Here is a 20,955-nt window from a genome sequence, read left to right as displayed (position 1 = left end):
CAGCGTCCCTGGGCTCTGCTGCACCGGACACCAGTAGCAGCCCCTCTCCCTCGTGGGGATGACCAGGAGTGTTTGTGGACATTGAATGCCAGTGTCCCCTGGGGCCAAATCATCTCCAGCTGAACCACTGATACAAAAGATTTAATTAATATATACAGAAATTTGTGCCTAACAAATAAAGTAGACACTCTTCAAAGACATTTAACAGAAACTGGCCACACAATAAGCCACAGAAAAACCCAAGTTTCGAAAAATAAATCCTATAGACCACATTCTCAGGCCACAGTGCAACCTAATTAGAACCAAAGAGTGAGTGCAGAGCTAAGAATACCTCCCTGCAAATGTTAAGACCCCTTTCTTTATATGTCTTGCATTAGAGGAGATGGAAAACTTTTCAGACTCTATAAATGGATGACAGGGCGCCATATACCACAGCTCATGGGATGAAGCCAAACCGTTCTTAGGAGACAGTGTGTGCCTTAAATGTGTTTGTTAGAGAGCAAGAAAAGTGAATTCAGCTTCCAGCTCAAGAAACCAGGAAAAGAAAGTTAAACAAAATAGAGGCTAATGTTTTTGCTTTTTGCAAATCTGATTAAGAAGACGTGAGAACACACTATTTACAAATGAGAGGTAACTGCAGATAAGAAGATTTTACAACTAACACACCACGTTCAATTTGATGGCAGTAAATTTGAAGAGCTGTGAATGGTTTCTACAGAAATGAGCAGAATTTACCTGGAAGGTCAAAAACCTGCACAGACCAGCAGCTCTGGATGAAATTGAGAAAGTAGTCGAAATGTTCTCTCTTTAAAAAGGCACCAATGGGTGAGTTAGGTCATGGATCAGACGATTCCTGTGCTGTGTAAACTGTAACAACCATTCACTAAACAGAAAATGATTGAGCACCTGCCGTGGACCAAACACTGTGATAGTGGCTGAGAATATACCGGTGAACAGAACCAGATGCGTTCCTGCCTGCCAGGAAGTCCTAAAGGCAACAAGGTCACCAAAGGTCCATCCAAAACAATGAAAAGTTCCGACCATTGTAAGGCCTGTAAGAGGGAGCCTGTTTTGCTCTGAGGCGCAGGGACAGCACTCCTAAGGTGGGGGTGACTGATGTGAAGAGTCAGAGCAGGGGTGGGTGAGGGGGTGGAATAGGAAGCCCGCTCCAGGTGGAGGTGGGGCAGTGTGTTCAGAGGCTGTGTGTGTGTGTGTGGGGGGGGGGGGGGGAGACATGGGCTCCCAAGACTCTGGAAGGGCCTAGTGTAACTGCAGTAGAAAGAATGGAGTGACGTGGGGGATGGGGGCGGGAAGGAGGGAGGACAGGAGGGACGGCCCCAGCCACGCCCGGCTGTCATTGGCTGTTACGATGTACGATCTGTATCTTGCAGGCACTAGGAATCCCTGAAGGGCTTGGAGTGGGTGTGTCATGAGCAGATCTAGGTTTCCAGAAGATCCCTTGAAGGGCTTGGAAACGTGCCCATGTCCACAGTAGGGGACGGGTTAAGTCAGCTGTGGTAAGTCTGCACCTTAGAGTACGAACTCTGCAGCTCTAAACGGCAGTGAAAGTGGTCGCTAGCCTGCTTGTGAAGCATCTTTAGGGTACAGTTAGTGAAGAAAAGTAAGGCTCTGCACTTTTATCTGTATGAGAGGTGTATGACGATTTGCTTACAATAAAAAAAGAAAGATTAAATCCCAGACTAGTAAAAATGGGGTTCCGTGTTAAGGAGGGAGGGGACAGGGCTATAATTGGGTTTTTGAACATACATAGTTTTGTTTGTTTTTAAGTGTGTTTTTCCAGGACACATCAGCTCCAAGTCAAGTAGTTGTTTCAATCTAGTTGTGGAGGGCGCAGCTCACAGTGGCCCATGTGGGGATCCAACTGGCAACCTTCTTGTTAAGAGCACCGCGCTCTGACCAGCTGAGCTAACCGGCCGCCCCAAACATACATAGTTTTGATTCATGGAACCATATGAATGTTTCATATAGTTTAAATTAAGTCAAAATGGGGTGGGAGGACACTAGTATCTAAAAATTAAAAGCAAAATAAATCAGAGGACTCTAATTCTAGATATTAAGTTTGTGGCTTAACTACACAGAGAAGAATTATCTCAAATGACTGCAAAACAAATGGAATTGTACATCCGTCCTAGTGGGATAAATCCTAAAAAAGGAACTGCAAAGAAATCTTACACAGTTTTTAGAACTCAGTAATAATGTTCATATTGTCATTTTGAAACTGTGTATATAAATAATCTTGTGTGGTAAATAAGTCATTATGTTACTGTCGTTAGGAAACAAGATTTTCAGGGTAAGAGAAAAGATACACAAATATGAAATCAAAGCACTTAAGTAAATACTCTGTAATCCCAAGTTTGAATCGCAGATGTCAGTTAACTTGTTTTTAAACAATGTTTATGAAAAAATATTTCCTGTCTCTGTCCATTGGAAAGGCCTAGAAACAGTGACCTGCCAGTAGCAGTTAGCAGTGAGCACACAGAGCACCCAGATTGTGGTCTCTACCTGGCCTTACCTGCCGTAAGGAGTCGGAGCCGCCTGGATGAAGGGCCGTGTCTGGGTTAGGCGCGTAAAATGAACAAGGTGAGCCTGGAGTGTCTCGGTTCTGATAGCAAGAAAACTCCAAGAATTACTAGTGTGAAAGGCTCCAGGGCTAACTGGAGGGGCTTGCATTGGCCAAGGCGGGATAATTTGGAACATCAAAAAATACATATACATATAAAACACTCCTTATTTTTAACGTGTTCAAACCCATGAGATCACAATGTACTAAAACAGCCTCACTGGTCACTGTTGGAGAAGCTAGGGACCCAGCACAAAGCGAGCCTTAAGAAAGCCCATCACTGGGGCTGCAGCGTGGGGAGTGGGCTTGGGGGTGGTGTGGGGTACGAAGAATGACCATGGAGACCGGTCCCGAGGCACTGCTGGGGGTTCAGAAGATGGAGGCATGATGGGGCGCTTCACCCCCTCTTCAGTAAGTGAGCTGATTGTTTCTTAGTTGTTGAATCAAAGCTCGTGACTTCTCCGAGGGAAATTCTGGAAAATCATCTTCACACTTGCAGTCGGGGTCTTTGTTGCCCAGCGTGTAACCCTTACGTGCTCCAGGGGAGGGTCCAGAGTCGTGCAGAGCCTATCAAGGCACATGTGCTGCATTTTGTATTTCTTGTGCGTGTTGACTGGGCCCGAGGGAGCCATTCCTTTTCAGTAATTTATGTTACGGTGCTTTGGAGATGCCTGACTTCCAAACCTTGACTGTTACCGGAGAGGCCCCTTCTACTCCTAAGCACCTGCTGTCACCTTGAGACTCAGTAAGGTTTGCAGAGCAGAGGCACGTGTGTGCGGCGGGAACATTACGTCCGGGCCACGACCTTCGTCGGGTTCACCAGATGCGTTAATCCCCTTCTTCATCTGTCCTCTGCATTAGTGTTTCCCATTTTGAATGACACCATCATTCGTAGCTTGAATTGATGGAATTAACATTTGTAGGCATCAAAGTGTAACATCATCAAATACTGCCCTGGTTTCCTTACGAGTTTTGCAGGTATCGTAGAATCGGTTCTTGTATTGTCAGAGATCATGTGTAGAAGACGTGGCAGGGCGTCAGAGCCAGGCCGGGTGCTCTCACAGCACATTTACCCCTTTGTGCCTCTGTTTCCTCATCAGTAATGAGAGGAGAGTGTTATGAAGCCTCTGCTAGAGAGTTCTGGATGCAACTAGGCCAGTGGAAACCCAGTTACCCTGTTAGTGGCATGAAACAACCCTTTTATGACGCTTACGGATTTGTCAGCCAGGAATTTGGAAAGAGGGCAGTGGGAATGACCCGTGTCTGCTCTGCAATGTGTGGGTCCTCGGCTGGGAAGATGCGCGGCTGGGGTGGCCTGATGGGGGAGGCCGGAGTCTTTGGGAAGAATGTTCTCAAATCTGGAAGTCGTCGCTGCCTGTTGGTGGGAGTGAGAGCAGCCTCCCTGTGTGGACTCCACGTGACCTGGGCTTCCTCACAGCACCGGGCACTTGTGGGCAGTCAGGCGTCTTACATGGGGCTCAGGGCTTCAGGAGGGAGTGTTGCAGCAAACAAGGCGGAAGCTGCCTGACACAGATGGCCCCGCCCTGGAGTCCCACACCCCCTCTGCTGCATTCTCAAGGTTCTAAGGGAGTCACTAGGGTCAGCTCAGATTTTTCAAAGTGCTTCGTGTTGGTCTTGCCGTGGGAGACTCAGAAGAGACTTCTTCCCTCATTTCCCCTCCCTGCGCTCGCAGCCCTGTTGTGATACTGACAGGACGAAAGGAAGGCTGGACCTCCCGGAACAAATTCTCTGCATCTCTGCTCTGACGTGGGCTCTATAAACAGGACTGTGACGCAGAGCTTTGCCACAGCGTTCTCCCAAACCTCTAGAGACTGTAGCTTGCAAGTGCTTCTGCTTCCCCCCGCCCAGGCCACCCAGTCAGCGTGGCCATGTTCAAACAAGGGGACACACAGTTGACCACGCGTGCGTGCGATGGGCTTGGGGAGCAGCACCCACACCTGTTCCACCAGCACTTTGCAGAAAGTGAGTTCAGAGCGATCTTTCTAAAAGCATCAAATCCCAATGCTTGATGGCTTTTTGGCAGTTTTTCTTCAAGCCCTGGCAAGTCTAATGTTTTATTTCTTCTGTGGGCCTGTTAACCTGTTCTTGTGTCATTACCACTTTTTGTTGTTACCGTGGTCTTGTAGAATAGTCTGAAATCTTTTAAGGGTAACTTAGCTTTTCGTGGACCTGATTCCTCCATGTACATCTTAGAATAGGTTTTTTGGGTTTCTCAAAACAACAGGAATCTTGATTGACATTGCAGCTGCAAGATTTATAGATAATGACATGTACCAAGGAAAACAGGCAGACTCTCCGTAACCTGCTGGGACAGCAGGCAGGCCCAGCAGCGTTGGCGGGTACGGCTTAGTCCTCACAGACTGGGGGCGATTCTCACCCAGCAGGACACCAGAAAGGCCAATGACAAGGAGCTATTTCCTGACAGTAGCAAGAAAAGCCGTGAAATGTTTGGGAATCAATCTAACCACAAGCCAGTACAGGAGACCTTCACAGAGAAGCCATTAAACTTAATGAAGGAGGTTGGAGAGGACGCCGGCTCTGGCTGGCAGGACTGGCATCACAGAGTGTCTCCTGCCTAAATGAATCCATCCGACTTCCCCAGCTTGTTACAAAGCTGTTTCTGGTTTTGTTTGCTGCTCCACCCCCAGCCCAGCACTGAGAGCTCTGCCCCGAGAAGACCTTCAGTAAATCTGTGGACTGAATGGAGGGCAGGTCAAAAGAGCAGCAAACTGTGCCCCGCCTCTCTCCCCAGGCACTGCCAGCCGTTCCCACACCCTCTTGGATTGAAGTCACGTGGGTGATTGGTGATGGGTAACTGTAACTGCTTTCACTGTCCCCTACGGATGACATGTAGTTCTGTTTCCATTTTGTATTAATGTGGATAATAATTGCCATGAGTTTTCAATGCTCTTTCAAATGAGGCTTTTGAGCACAGGAAAGATTATTTGAGGTTATTTTAAAATCAACATTTATTAAGGCTACAAAGTTACAGGCCTGTTTTTTTTTTTCCCTCCTTTATGCTTTCATGTAGAATTTACAGATTTTATTCTCTTTATAAGTACAGTAAATTTAACCTTTACCTTTCAGACAGACTTCGATCAACTCAAGGCGACCCGACTAAATATACCATTTTGAATCAGTCCCTTTCACAACTTAATTCTCTTAACACATTTGAACCCTCGTTTTAAGTTTAGATTTGATTTTCATTTAAGCACCTTATCTGACCAGACAAGTAGAACGTTCTCACATAGGTCTAATGATTAGAAGCTGTGCACACAGTGAATCATCTCATGTTCTCCAGCCTCCAGCCCTGCCTGCCCGGGAGGGGGCTTCGTGGTCAGCAGCTGGTTCTGTTCACCCTGTAATCCCAGTACCTAGAGTCGTGCCCGGCAGGCGATACACTCGCATAGATAAAGAGAAGTTTAGTCCTTGTATATTTCTCTCCACCTTGTCACTAAGAAGGAAATCATGTCTAAAATCAGTAACTCAGTGCCTGACCTCTGCACTGCACACCTGAAACAGAAGCTGAATAATACTGAATGTCAACTATAATTAAATATATGTATAGTCACAGGATGTGGAGTATAATATAGGGAATGTAGTCAGTGGTATTGTAACACCTATATACGATGTCAGAGGTGTAGTAGATTGGGGGCGGGGGGTTATCACTTTATGAGGGGTGAAATGTATAACTAATACATTGTTTTGTACACCTGAAACTAATTTAAAAAATAAAATAAAATCAGTAACTCAGTTATACAGTTTAAATTAGAATCAAAGTTAAAACCTAAGATTAGCTTGCCAAATTAAATACTACAAACACCTTAAATGTCAAATACATAGATTATTCTGAAGCTGAACACAACACTATTAAAATCTAAATCTTCCAACAGGGCTTAAAGATAGCACTTAGGCAATAATTAAGTCATCTCAGACAACTATGGGTTCTCACTTGGGGACCGGCGTTGGCTGGAGAGTTGTGGCTGGAAGGAGAGATGAGGAGCAGCTGACAAGACCCCCTCCTTTGCCCTCTGAGCCGCACATAGTGGTCTTCTTTTCTGGTCTCTACTGACTTCTTCCCCAGCTGGAACCCTCCCAGATTCACCCATCTGGCCTGAGCAGCAAAGATGTCACCACGGGAGGGATTCAGCCAATCCGTTTGTATCTGGTTCTTTTCTGGAAAACATCCCTTCTTCCAGTCAGCCTGGACTCTGTGGGAGGCTGGGAAACAGTAACACGCCGGCCTCTTAGATTCGGCCCGTCGTTCATGTCTGTCTCCTTTAGGCCACGCCAGGAACGCTGCATATGCCATTAGGACGCTGTGAGCAGAATAGGACATTTCTGCCTGGCTAACTGTACAGACGTCCCCGTGGCTTCCAAACCAGTCACGCAGTTGGAGAGTCCTAGGTTTCCTTCCGAGTCCCAAGTCGTACTTCGCCTTTGCGGGCAATCTGTGGGACTGTTGCTTTAAATGTAATGATTCTAGATGAAAGGTATTATTTTAAAGTTAGTATTTCTTTAATTACTAGTGAGTTAATATTTCTGTACGTGAAGATTGGAAAGTTGTGTGTTCTCATTTGTGTCAGTCTGGCTGGAACTCTTGAAAGGGCACCAAAGTGACAATATCATTAAATGATGTGTCCTTTTTTTACTGGGTGAAACTTGTAGAAATAAAGTGGACAGAAACTATGTCTAACCCTTGAACTCCATGGTATCAGAAGTACGTTGGGTTGGCAGCTCCTCCATGTAGATTTCAGAGCCCCATGTGACGTTGAGAATTAAGACACTTGTTTGAGTTTGAACATAATATTTACTTTTTGTGTAGCGGGCTTGTTTTGTGTAATGGGGATCGTTTCTAATCTCAAGATCGCCTTTGGTTTTCGGGTAACGCCTACTAAAAACAGATGGTCAAAATCAAAGGTGAGGCTGACGACCACCGCCCTTGGGTGGGGTCCTTTCACGTGTTTCCCGGGGAACGATCGGCGTCGCTCAGTCTGGCCGGGTTCTGTCTGGGGCCTGTCGCCGAGCAGATTGAGACGGTGGCCGGGAGCAGAACGCCCGCTTCCAAACCCAGGGATCGTGCGGGACGAGCCCGTGAATTCCGCGGGGGGCTGTTTGCCTGCCTGCTGGCGGGGACCAGTCGGTGGGGTGTGTCGTGCTGGAGCGTGGACTCTGAGAAGAGCAACGAAATTGCCAGCAGACCGTCTGGGCGGTGGCGCTGCCTGCGGCGTCTGCGCGGCCTCGCAGCCGGTGGAGCAGGTGGCGCCATCTGCTGGCCGCTCCCCTCGGCTGCTTCGGGTCCTGTAGGAATGCGGGTCACTTCGGTACTCGGCCCCTATTTTTTGCTCAACAGCAGACGTTAGTTACGTAGAGTTGCTTTTTTAAAATTCCTCACATGGTCTTCCATTGTAGAGAAAGCATATATTTTCAAAGGTTCTCAGACAAATGTAAAAATTTTCCTTTAGAACAGTTGTATCAATTTATGTCAGATACTGAAATTTTTTTTTTTATACTTTCCCCCCCCAGATTTTATTGGGGAAGGGGAACAGGACTTTATTGGGGAACAGTGTTTACTTACAGGACTTTTTTCCAAGTCAAGTTGTTGTCCTTTCAATCTTAGTTCTGGAGGGCGCAGCTCAGCTTCAAGTTGTTGTCCTTTCAGTCTTAGTTGTGGAGGGCGCAGCTCAGCTCCAGGTCCAGTTGCCATTGCTAGTTGCAGGGGGTGCAGCCCACCATCCCTTGCGGGAGTCGAACTGGCAACCTTGTGGTTGAGAGGACGCATTCCAACCCAGTCATCCAGGTGCTCAGCGGCAGCTCAGCTCAAGGTGCCGTGTTCAGTCTTAGTTGCAGAGGGCAGAGCCCACCATCCCTTGCAGGAGTCGAGGAATTGAACTGGCAACCTTGTGGTTGAGAGCCCACTGGCCCATATGGGACTCGAACCGGCAGCCTTTGGAGTTAGGAGCATGGAGCTCTAACCGCCTGAGCCACTGGGCCCACCCCAGATATTGAAATTTTAACTGGTTTTGATAGAGAAGGAATGCAAGTCTATACGGTTTTGAAATAAAATTCTGATTTACCCCCAATATTTATTATGGGCATTTTGAAACACACAGAAGTTGAAAGAGCAGGACTGGGATCCCCCCACCACCTCCATTCAACAGTTGTTGACTCGGCCACGGTTGGTTTAGTTGTGTGTATGTTCTTGTCCGTTTACAGGAAACGGGGTACCATGACCATACCCTGAAACATCTCAGCCCTTGCTCCTCTAAACAAAGATGTTTCCACGGACAGGTGGCGTCGTCACACCATCAGTAACCTCCGTCTCTCATGCTGGCTCATACCAGCTTCGGATCCCCACAGTGCTGCCCAGAGTTGCCTAAACTGTCTTTAATAGCTTGTTTTTTTAACCAGGATCACGCACTGCATTTGATTGTTGTTCTTTAGTCTCTTAACCCAGAACAGTTCCCTCACCTTTTCTATTTTTTTTTTTTTTTTAAAGATTTTATTGGGGAAGGGGAACAGGACTTTATTGGGGAACAGTGTATACTTCCAGGCCTTTTTTCCAAGTCAAGTTGTTATCCTTTCAATCTCAGTTGTGGAGGGCGCAGCTCAGCTCCAGGTCCAGTTGCCATTGCTAGTTGCAGGGGGCACAGCCCACCATCCCTTGCGAGAGTCGAACTGGCAACCTTGTGGTTGAGAGGATGCGCTCCAACCCTCTGAGCCATCCGGGAGCTCAGCGGCAGCTCAGCTCAAGGTGCCGTGTTGAATTTTAGTTGCAGGGGGCGCTGCCCACCATCCCTTGCGGGAGTCGAGGAATCGAACCGGCAACCTTGTGGTTGAGAGCCCACTGGCCCCTGTGGGAATCGAACTGGCAGCCTTCGGAGTTAGGAGCATGGAGCTCTAACCGCCTGAGCCACCGGGCCGGCCCTCACCTTTTCTATTTTGGTTTATGGGCTCGGCCTCAGGATTGGGCAGGTCTGCCCGCAAGTTCCATTCTGTGTCCTTTTTGGGAGGCCCATCACGTTCGCTTGTCTCACGACCGATGATGTGGTTTTTTACCTTTCGGTGAAGGTGTTTTCTGCCAGGCGTCTTCACTGTGACGTCACTGTTTTCCCTTATAAGTAACAGGATCTTGTGGGTCTCCTGACACCACGTTCCTTCCCATTTCTCCTCATGCTCCCACTGGCCAGTAGTGACATCCACGAGGCTTCCTGCCGGAAGCAGTGACCACGTGCTGGTGGACGGAATTCCAGCCTCACCTCTGCATCGTCGGAGCTCTACAGATCTTAGAGCTTTCCCTCCCCCCCCATTTGCTTATTTGCTTATGTACTTATACAAGTATGGACTTGTGGATTCTTATTTTATTCCCAGTTACCATCAGTTTGTTGCTCAGATTGCCCCAGATTTGGCCCCTGAGGGCTCCTGCAAGCTGGTGTGTCTGTCCTTTTGACATATGCCCATGATTTGTGGCGCACCATTCAGGCTCATCTTCTATTTTATGTGACCCAGGCCTGGAATCAGACCAGCCACTTCTCTGAGGGGCCCTGATGCTTTTTATTGAGAATATTTATCAACCAAAATATAGGTGTTTAGTGCCTGTTGCTACTGGGCACCATTGCGTCGAGGCCCTCTCAGTGGACAGAGCCAGGAGAGTATGTTTTTTCATGCGTGTGTCTTTACATGTGTATCTATACATGTGTGCCTATACATGCGTGCATATGTGTGAGGCACACACATCTATGTATCTTTCCAAATATCTGTGTATGTTAAAAACCATGAACACATACTGACACCTCTTGCTTCCATCCAACAGCAAGGATTCATTCTGGCCTTTCCTTTTCCCTATTTCTTGCTCTATCCTCTGTCACTAAGAGCCCTACATTTCTCTGCCATATATTTATGTTTCTTTTCAAACTAGAGCACTCTCCCAATCTTTAAAAAAATCTGCACATTTAACCTTTAACTAAAAAAGAACCCAAGGAAGTAACCTCTCCAATTTAAAGTCACTTGATTATTGCAGGGAGCTCTAGGTTGAAGTCCTTGCCAGCGTCCCGCCCGTCAGGCGTGTTTGTGACTTCAAGCCTAAGCAAAGTGAAAGCTGTCCTGGCCCTCAGTGGCAGGAAGAGCGGTTTCGGACTTGAGCTCCCGGTAATGGGCTCTTACGTGTAGGGGCAGGAAGGCCGCGTGGGCTCAGTGCTGCCGTGTGTCCTCTGTGCTTCTGCTTCTCCCTGGAACGTCGCATCGGTGCCAGAATGCTGGTACCCGCAGGAGACTCGAGGCATCTGATCAGTGCCAGTTCTCACACCTGAGTCCCTGCGGGCGACGGAATGAGGGGCAGGTATCTAGTGTCCGTGAGTGTCCCCCCCCAGGGTGCTGACCTCCCTCCCACGCCTGCTTGTTGTTCCCCCTCCTGCAGCCAGGTTCGCTCAGAGAGCCGCATGGTGCGACCTTGAAAACAGCCCTGGAGAAGGGCCTCGCAGCTGAGAGACGGCCCTCGCTGTGGCTGTCCTGTCGTCTGCCTCTCCATGCTTGTGCTGTCGTTGGTTTAGTTGCAGCGGTTTGGAATGTAGTGTGTCTGCAGAAACCAGTGTAAGTGTGACACCAGTGGGTGCGTGCATGCAGACTCCTGACACCGATGCTTGTGGACTGCGTGACCTTGATGCAGAACTGTCCACTGCAGCATCGCAGTTAGCGTGGGGCCGTACCCTAGAGGACGTCCACCAGTGCAGCTGGCAGTGGAAGCTCACGGCTGACTGTCCAGCCTGGTCAGGAAGGGGCTCGTCCACGGAGGGGAAGGCCGTGTCTTTTCCTTTAGTGTAGCTGTTGTTTGAATGAGAGTTTTAGAAAATATTTTCTTTTGCATTTTGAATGGTCTGAGATTGTCAGAGTGCACAGACGGCTGGTGGAGAGAAGCCTCCATCCTCCCTGTGCAGCCCTGAGAAAACGGCTCCCATGAGCCGAGTGCCACGTGCTGTGTTGACCCCCCCATTTCCCAGGTGGGTCTGCCGCCTTGGGTGTCTTTGCAGTAGGTGAGGCTGTCACGTCCTTACTGCAGGTGGGGGTTAGACAAATAGCACGGGTGGAAGAAACCCCAACAGATGCACCTTTCCTCCCGCACGCACCACTCTGTCTCTACGGCCTGGAGAGAAAGTTGTGGTGACAGGGAGTTACTTTCAAAGTCTGCCTTTTATACAGATAGTCAGATAGTCACTGAACGAGGAAGAAGGTTTTCTCCATTTGCGAGTATGTATGTGTGTGTGTGTGCGTGTATGTGTGCAGTGGATGCATGCACATGCATGTGTGTACACGCACATGCAGTGCACACAGGCATTTGTGGACATGGGAGTGTGGGTGTGCATGTGTGTATCTGCACACACACTATGTGTGCGTGTGTATGCAGACATGTGACATACATGTGTGCATGTACGTGTGTGTGTAAGTAGACTGGAAACTCGGATCACCCTGCAAAGCCTCTTCCGTTCCTCAGTACCTGTCTGTTGGACCAGGGCTGGCAGCCAGCAGCTGTTCTGCTGTCTGCAGGCAAAGGCTGACTCAGCACAGAGCCTGGCCTTTGTAGCTTTCCTTCCAGCAACTTCCGTGTTTCCCCGAAAATAAGACCTCACCAGAAAATAAGCCCTAGTATGATTTTTCAGGATGGCATCCCCTGAACATAAGCCCTAATGTGTCTTTTGGAGCACAAACTAATATAAGACCTGGTCTTATTTTCAGGGAAACACGGTATGTGAATACCAGTGATAGAAACTAGCAGTGGACCAGAGCGCAGCAGGAGTTCTGGCACCTCTCCGGCAGGAGGGTGACCGAGCTGGTGTGACCCCTGAGTCCGACATGTGCTGCATTGGTGGCAAGCGCCAGGTCGAGCTTAGGAGTCCTTCCTTTAGACGCCGGTTTTCACGTGGCATCTGCTTTGTATCCGACTGTGCTGGGGACGCAGTGGGACGCGCCCTCGAGCCTTAAGGGACGTGTAGTGGAAATAAACCACTGAGACAGCACAGGGCTGAGTAAGGTGTGTGTGGGGCCCAGGAGAGATGTACCCGTGGGTGGGGTGAGCCCCTGGGAAGACCGTGAGGAAGGTGGTATGGGTGGCGACTCGTGGTTGGCAGGTGGCTGTGCACGGAGAAGGCCAGAGCGTTTGGGCAGAACGACCAGGCTGGGTGACAAGGCGGCCTGCGGGGCAACTACAGGTGGCCATCCTTTGTGTCCACACTCAGAGTGGGGGAGGGGTGGTGGTGGGGGCTGCTGTGGGAGGGCGGTGTCCACCCAGGGGCTTGATGGGCCAGGGTGGTTTGGAAACGTGGAGGGAAGGGGGGCAAGACGAGGCCCCCACGGGCTCCTGTTGTGGCGAGGTGTGGGCGCTGGTGGGGGGCGGGGCAGGGCAGGGCGCAGGCAGGAGGGCAGGGCTTGTTCAAGGTGGAGACCATTGGGAGGTGCTCATGGCAGGTGTGTGGGGCCTCTGTCTCAAGATTGGGGATTCCGGGGACAGAAAGCAACGTCATGACGACTACACTAGCTCCTTCCCAGCGCTGGGGTTGCCAAGTGCTGCTGTCCCATGTGGGGCAAAGGTGTAACGGACACCACAGGACAAGGCACTCTCAGACTGCAGGACGAAGCAGGCAACTGCACAGAATAGCACAGAATTTAGAACGGGGTAATCTACCCTGGGAAGGTCCGCCAGAGCAGACCCATCAGTTCTGCACAAATCATTCCCTACTCAGGACGACTGTTGTGGTACTGACTTTGTCATATGACGTAGGTACTAAGGATTGACAAGGCAAAGGACAAAGAACGCCATAGCCCCAGGGGCCATACCTCCTGCTGGTCGACCAGTGTCACCAGTGGGATATTCGTCTCCGTTGTCACCCCCACTGTCACTAACAGAAGTACTTAGGTTACGTTTTAGGGGACAGAGATCATCATTTGATAAGCTTACTGAGGGTGGTGGGGTTGGTCAAAGTCACAGCGGGGAAAGGACACGGACATGGAGGTGGTTTGTTCACACTTGCATCTGACACCAGTTCTCTCCTGGCCCAGCGGGCAGGTGTTCCTCTCCCCTCCCGGCCGGGCTCAGCCTTTCTCCTGCTGCACCCTCAGCTGCCTGAACATGGCTGACACCCCCCTCTGTCCTCCTCCTCCCTTGGCGTGGGTGGCAGCACTTGGTTCTTCCTACTCCTGTCCCGCTGGCTGCCTCTCATTCTGTGTGGGTCCCCATCTTCCCAGCCGTCTTGCATGGCCCACCTCCTCTCTCTTCTTGGGTGGTCTCCCCAGTCTGGTGGCCTTGCCGACTGCTTTAGGGCTGCCATAACCAAGTGCCACTCACTGGGTGGACAGACACAACAGGAATAGATTCTCTCGGGTCCCAGTGGCCACACCTTGGTGTGGGGACCACGCTTACTCTGGAGGCTCAAGCCTTCTGCCACCTGCTGGCTCTGGGCATGCCCCAGTCTGCCTGATTCACAGCCATCCCCTCTGTCACATCTTCCTCTCCCCGCTCTGAAAGGACACCAGTCATGGGCTCCAGGACCTCCCTCAATCCAGGAAGACCTCATTCCGAGATCCGTAATAATTACATCTGTAAAGACCCTGTTCCAGATAAGGTCCCGTTCGCAGAGACTGAGGTTAGGACTTGGGCATATCTTGGGGGACACAGTTCGCCCCTCTAGATGTACTAACCACCCCCTGATGATTACTGAATGTGTATTTTTGGACCAGACTCATTGGTTCAGAATTCCCTCTTGGATTTTGGAGAAGCTCTTAAACCGAAAATGTCCTGACTCTTGCTTTCTCCTCCCAGGCCACAGGACGGGCTCCTCACTGTCTGCCTCTCGCCGGGACATGTGGCTCTGCACTGCCAGTGGCTCAGGTGGGAACCCTGAGCCCGCTCCCTCCCCCGCCCCAGGCCATCTGCAAGCCCTGTGCTCCTGGCTCTCCTCGTCCACACGACCCCTGCCTCTGCGTGTGCCCCAGTCACGTAGCCGGCCCTTTGCACAACCACAGGGACCCTCCGCAGGCATGAGCCATGTTACCCTTCTGCTTGCACCCTCCCAGGAATACCCCCAGTGCTCACTGCGGCCCATGAGAGTCTGTGTGACTTGGTCCCACGTCTCCCAGCCCCTCACCCTACCCCCGTCGTCCACCCCTCTGCTCAGCCACGCAGCTGGCACTGCCGGCTCTTCTGCCTCAGGTGTCACAGGCAGCTTGCTCCTTGCCGGTCCCGTGTCTCCCTGAGTCATTCACTGTCTCTCTGTCCCCGCCTGGTTCCCTCCTTTCATCACCTTCTGACATTTACCTGTTTGTGTGTTGACAGGTAAACAAGCCATGGTTCCCATCTTTGTGTTACATAGACATGCTAAAAAGGTGCCCGCTCCTTCCTGGGGCATGTCTCTGTCTTCTGCTGAAGGTCCAGTCTCCCGGTCTCAGCAGTCCTTGGGTCACGTTCTTGAGGTCTCACTGCCAGGGGCCACTGTCACCCAGCAGGGGAGCCCGTCACGCTCTGACTTTCCTCTTATTTATTACCCACTCCTCCTGGCCTGTCTGCCCGGGAAAGCAGGCCCCCCGCCCCCCAGAACAGCGTCCTGCATGTGTGGACATGCACTGGACACTTGTTGAGTGAATGAATGAATAAATCCAAATGGCTGGAAAATGTGACAGCACATGAGGCCCGGGTGCAAGAACAAACCCATGGTCACCGAGTAGGTGGGGGGATGCCAAGTGGGATTTGGCTGGTAGCACGGTTAGGATGGGTTTTTCTCTCTGTGTAAAAATACATCTTTAAAAAATTATATGGATGCTGGGTGTTAGGGGGCCAAAAACTGCACTCTAATGATTAACTCATGCTTTTCTGCTTTTTTGCAGACACCACTTGCTTTTGAGTCAAGATGATTTGATGCTTTATAGTAAAACTCATGAACCATGATGGCAACACAGACATTAAGCATAGACAGCTATCAAGATGGGCAACAAGTGAGAGCCGGAGTTTTATTCTGCACTTTCGTTACCATCCGTCGTCCTGCTGCTCGTATAGTAATACTTCACTCCCGTGAGGTTACTGGTTCAGTTTTAGTGTGTTATGCTAAATTAGCTACTGTATGGTGCTGCTCTCAGAAGGCTCAGCTCTAGGATTGTTCACATTATTTCCTCAGTGACACCCAGATTGCCAGTAGTTTTGTCTGCCCCAAATCATATTTTCTTGGGAATTTCCCAAGGCCCGAGTGCAGGCCTGCAGGACTTCCCTCGGCTTCCCACAGCCCTCGGTGTCAAGGGGGGCTCATGGCAGGGCCACAGCAGGCTCTCGTATTGCCTGGGGATCCCCCCGCCCCCAACATGCTGCTTCCTCGAGGGCCAGAGGCATGGCAGCTGGGAGCGGCAGGTGGGGGGTAATCTGCTCATGGGTAATTGCAAGTTTACTGCAGCGATTTTGTTTATTTCTGTAAACAGAATTCTTTATGTTTAAGGATTTAAATACTTTTTACCTAACTTCCAAATAACATAGCTAGTTTAAAGCAATTTAAATGATAACATCTTGAAGACTTCCTTTTATGTTTAATACTGTTTCTTTAAACACAGCTGGTCTTTGCTTTCTGAATACAGTGATTTAAAAAAGCTTTATGTTTATGTATTCCCGAAGTTTAAGGGTGGATGGGAGAATTTCAGCCCTGTCGCACATGTAGCATATTGGGTCTGAGTGGCTTGTGATAAGATAAGAAGGGCTTGGACTGCTTGCTTATCCTTGTCTTATTGTCGCGTTATCAGTGTGGTGTGATAAGGTAGAAACAGGCAGCCAGATTGCGTATATCCCGGTGCCCTTCAGCGGTGGACAGTGTGTGTGATTTGGAAAATCATAAGGATTTCACAGGTGTCAAACCTCGTGTTTAAACGGTTTGGAAATTTGATCTCTGTTTGAGCCATTTCATAATGAAATTCAAAGGAGCTTGTGGGTGACACGTGTTTGTATTGTTGCCAGTTGGGGAGATGGCAGTTGACCATTGCCACTGTATTCCTGTTTGAGAATGGAATAGTGAGTAGCAGTTTGTTTCCTGTTCAGTAACAAATTCGCCTCCCCCTTTCACAGATGCAAGTAGTAACAGAGTTAAAAACGGAGCAGGACCCTAACTGCTCTGAACCTGATGTGGAAGGAGTGAGCCCTCCACCTGTGGGGTCCCAGACGCCCATGGATGCAGACAAACAAGCCATTTATAGGTAACGGGGTCGCAAAGCCTGTGGGGTTAAGAGGAACAGCAAGAGCAGAAAACCTTGTTAAGTGGGGCATTGGAGCTGTTAGCTGGGCAGCGGTGAGGTGTGATGTAGGAACTGCTGAGCTGAGGTTTCCCAGTGTAAGAGGTTATTCCTAAGATCTTTTAAAAAAAGTTTTGGAATATAAATCTGCATTTTAATTGACCTCACAAAAAATAATCTTCAGGCCCAGGTAGTTTTCCTGGAGAATTTTACCAATATTATAAAGAAGCAAAAAGCAGCAAGTCTATACAATCTCTTATAGAAAAGAGATGAGAATGCTTCCCAATTCGTTTTACAAACTTAGCATCACTGATAACAAAGCCATACAAACGAAAGTACGGATAACTATCCCTCATGAATTTAGACATAAAAATATTAGCAAATTGAATCCAACAACAAAAAATAATAGGACTGGGTCTTATATTAATTTTTGCTTAAAGACTCATTAGAGCTGATTGTCCAGCTAGGTCTTATTTTCGGGGAAACATGGTATGTAGTGACCAAGTGGAGTTTATCCCGGGAATGCAAGACTAGTTCACTATTCAGAGCTCAATAACAGAAACAGAACTGGCTCTGTGTACAGAAGACATGACTGTCTACATAGAAGATCCCAGTAGCTACCAGAAAACTTCCAGGACTAAATAAGTGACTTTAATAAGGTCACAGGTTACAAGTGCAACACACAGAAACAAATTCTGTTTCTATACCAGTAACATACAATTGGAAACCGAAATTAGAAAGAAAATACATTTATAAGAGCTCCAAAAAAAATTTAGGTGTAAACCTCACAAAACACATGCAGAACCTTTATGTTGAAGACTATAAAATGCTGCTGCTGCAATGACAGTAAACCTAAGTAAATGGCAGGACATACCATGTTCATGAATCGGAAGACTAACGTAGTGAAGACGGCAGTTCTCCTAGAATCCTCCTGTACAGACTTAATGTAGTTCTAATTAAGTTTTAGCAGGATATTTCTGTACATATATACACATTAATTCTAAATTTTGTATGGAAGTCAAAAGAGCTAGATCAGCTAAAACAATTTTGAAAACGAATAAAAGTTGAAGGAATCAGCCTATTTGATTTTAAGAATCGCTGTCTTACAGTAATTAAGACATTGTGATATTATTAAAGGGTTAGACTTGTGGACCAATGCCACAGATAGAGCCCAGAAATAACTCTACTCAAATGTCATTCATTTGACCTTTGGCAGAGGTGCAGAAACACTTCAGTGGAGAAAAGGTGGACTTTCTGACAAATGGTGTTGGAACAATCAGACATCTACAGGCAGAAAAAAAGAGTCTTGACCTACTCTCACATTTTATACAAAAGTTTACTCAAGGGGCAGCCTGTTAGCTCAGCTGGTCAGAGCGCGGTGCTCTTAACAGCAAGGTTGCCGGTTCCATCCCCACCTGGGCCACTACGAGCTGTGCCCTCCACAACTAGATTGAAACAACTACTTGTCTTGGAGCTGATGGGTCCTGGAAAAACTTACTCTTAAAGTAAATAAAAGTTAAAAAAAAAAAAATACTCAAAACGTATTATAGACCTAAATGTAGGATTTAAAACTGTAAAACTGGTATATCCATACAGTGGAATATTATTCGGCCATAAAAAGGAATGAGGTACTGATGGTTGTTACAGCATTGATGAGCCTTGAAAACATCATGCTAAGTGAAAGAAGCCAGACACGAAAGGCCACACGTTGTATGATTTCTGTTTATATGAAATGTCCCATTCTAACGGCAAATTTATAGAGACAGAAAGTAGATTCATGGTGGCCTGGGTCTGGGCTTGGGGCTAAAGTGGAGAGTGACTGCTCAGGGCACCTGGTTTCTTCTGGGGTGATGACAGTGTCCTGACACTGACCGTGGGTGTGCTAAAAACCATTGAACTGTACACTTTGAGTGAATTATATCTCAACAAATAACCCCACGTACATACATCCCAAAACATTCTCATGCAAATGTACAATGTCCGTGTTTTCTGTTTTTCTTTCCCCCAGGCATCCACTATTTCCATTATTAGCTTTGTTGTTTGAAAAATGTGAACAATCCACGCAGGGCTCGGAAGGCACAACTTCTGCCAGTTTCGATGTGGATATTGAAAATTTTGTAAGGAAGCAAGAGAAGGAAGGAAAACCCTTCTTTTGTGAAGACCCGGAAACTGACAATTTAGTGAGTAAAATAAATGTTTTTATTTTTTATGTCTTCTGAACTTAAATTCTGTTCAACAAATTTTAAACTTCCGGTTAGAGCTGCAGACCGTTTATAGGTCTGCTGAAGGGGAGAACCGTCCAGTTCATGAACTGACTTCCTTTAGCGTGTGTGTGACAAATGGCTTCTGGCCTTCTCTAGTTGCGCTTTGCTGTGATAACCAGAGAAGCTGGTTTGAGCCTGTGTCCTCGTGGATGGGGGTTCTCTTCTCCCCTAAACATTGGTACAGGTGTCTTAGGGCTGGCATGCTCTCCTGCTTTCCTTCTCAGGCAGCATGTCTGCCCAGCTTCAGCACCTGGCTTTCCCCTGATCATGGACCCATGATGGTTTTCCAGGACAGCTCTGTGTGGAGGCTCACACTGATTTGTGGGGGTGACAAGCTTATGAGATGGAAAGGCCCATGGGCACACAGCAGGGACAGGCTTACCGAAGGGCATGAGGCCCCCACTGCCTCCGAGGTCCTTCTGTGAGTGCCCTCCTCCTGGTCCCGGGCTCTAAGATTCAGGGTTCTCTGTGGAGTTAACATCACTGCTGAACCCCTGGGAATGGTGCCCCTCCGTCTCCTGGAGCACAGTCAGCCGGGTCTTGGGCACGCACCTGCACTGGGTTTCTGCTAGAGCCTGCCGGCTTCCAAACCAAACCCCATCAGGGCCCTTCTCAGTGGGCTGGAGTCTTGGGACCTTTCCTGAATACATTGTCCAGGTCTTAGTTATTTTTTAAAAATGTGTTATTACATATTCAGCCCTTACAGATTTGATAGTTGAGTTGTCTAACTTTGAGTCTGTTTCCTCATCTTTGAATGGGGCTAATAGCACCTGCACCTTTGGGCTGAGGATCAGAAGCTCTCTCTGCCATCAGTGAGTGGGGAGCAGGAGCGAGAGCAGCCAGAGTGGTCCCAGGCTGGCAGGGACAAGGCTCTCCTGACTGCTGTCACAGCAAAGCTTGATGCTCGGCAATCCTTGTTACCAGTGGTTCATCCCACAGATTCGTGGGAATTGCCACACCAAGGTCACAGGAAGGACCTGAGCTTTGGGTTGTGGATTTGCAGGCAGGTTATCACTGTCAGTTAGCTACTGCTGTGGGACAAATTACCCCAGACTCAGTGACTTAATGTAAAACTGTAACACTGAGAAAAATCGTAGGAGAAAATCTTCAATGTCTAGGGCTAATCTAGGCCTAGGCAAAGGGTTCTTAGGCTTGACAGCAAAAGCATGTCCATAAAAGGCAGAGGTGATAAGATGAACTTCATCAAAGTTAAGACTTGCCATGAGGTGGGTACAGATTCCTCCTCGTTCATGGAGGAAGAACCAGGAGCAGAATGAGGGGTAGGTGCGAGTCGGTGAGGCTGGCTGGTCCTGGCACTGGACTTGCCGAGGTCGGCACCAGAAATGTCCCTTTTGTCTGCACAGCAGATGGAGTCGAAATGCCAAACCACGGGTCAGGGGGGCTGGAATGATTTGCCATTTTGTGTGATGTCTGATGCCATTCCACTTCTGCAGCACAGATGGCAGTGGCTGCACAGTGTTCAGGCTGATAACTAAGAACTGTTATACGGTGATCATTATAACTTAGCACGATGCTGCCTTTTCTCGCCTGAAAGTCTTCATTTTCTCTGCTTCTAGATGGTAAAAGCCATCCAGGTTTTGCGTATTCATCTTCTCGAGCTGGAAAAGGTCAACGAACTCTGCAAAGACTTCTGCAGTCGATACATTGCTTGTCTAAAAACAAAAATGAACAGTGAGACTCTCCTGAGTGGAGAACCTGGAAGCCCGTACTCCCCTGTCCAGTCCCAGGTATTTATGTTTGGGTCCCGCTCTACTTCCTGGTTATTGTAACACCGGTGAGGGTGGAAGTGTTGGTTCCCAAGGCCACCAACCCTTTCAG

The 20,955-nt window shown here is 48.5% G+C and overlaps 1 protein-coding gene across 9 annotated transcripts in view; it reads left to right on the top strand.

Moving 5' to 3' along the window:
• Window positions 1–20,955, top strand: part of PKNOX1 (PBX/knotted 1 homeobox 1) — a 50,053-nt gene that overhangs the window by 8,234 nt on the left and 20,864 nt on the right. For 4 of the 9 annotated variants that reach the window (XM_074324793.2, XM_019745675.3, XM_074324781.2 and 1 more), the window contains exons 2-6: window positions 14,412–14,480; window positions 15,473–15,580; window positions 16,689–16,816; window positions 18,861–19,032; window positions 20,694–20,864. In XM_074324793.2, coding sequence (XP_074180894.1) covers window positions 15,530–15,580; window positions 16,689–16,816; window positions 18,861–19,032; window positions 20,694–20,864 — 522 coding nt within the window. In that variant the 5' untranslated portion in view covers window positions 14,412–14,480; window positions 15,473–15,529. Of the gene's footprint in view, window positions 1–1,345; window positions 2,602–6,274; window positions 12,805–13,013; window positions 14,236–14,411; window positions 14,481–15,472; window positions 15,581–16,688; window positions 16,817–18,860; window positions 19,033–20,693; window positions 20,865–20,955 lie in introns of those variants that run through there. The other 5 variants (XM_088793750.1, XM_088793749.1, XM_019745677.3 and 2 more) reach the window with 5 other exon arrangements.

The sequence above is a fragment of the Rhinolophus sinicus genome, chromosome 17, assembly GCF_057876585.1.
Source record: "Rhinolophus sinicus isolate RSI-liver-muscle chromosome 17, RSI-T2T, whole genome shotgun sequence".
Lineage (NCBI taxonomy): Eukaryota > Metazoa > Chordata > Mammalia > Chiroptera > Rhinolophidae > Rhinolophus > Rhinolophus sinicus.
The sequence above is the reverse complement of the archived record's forward strand: the minus strand, read 5'-3'. Positions and strand labels throughout refer to the sequence as shown.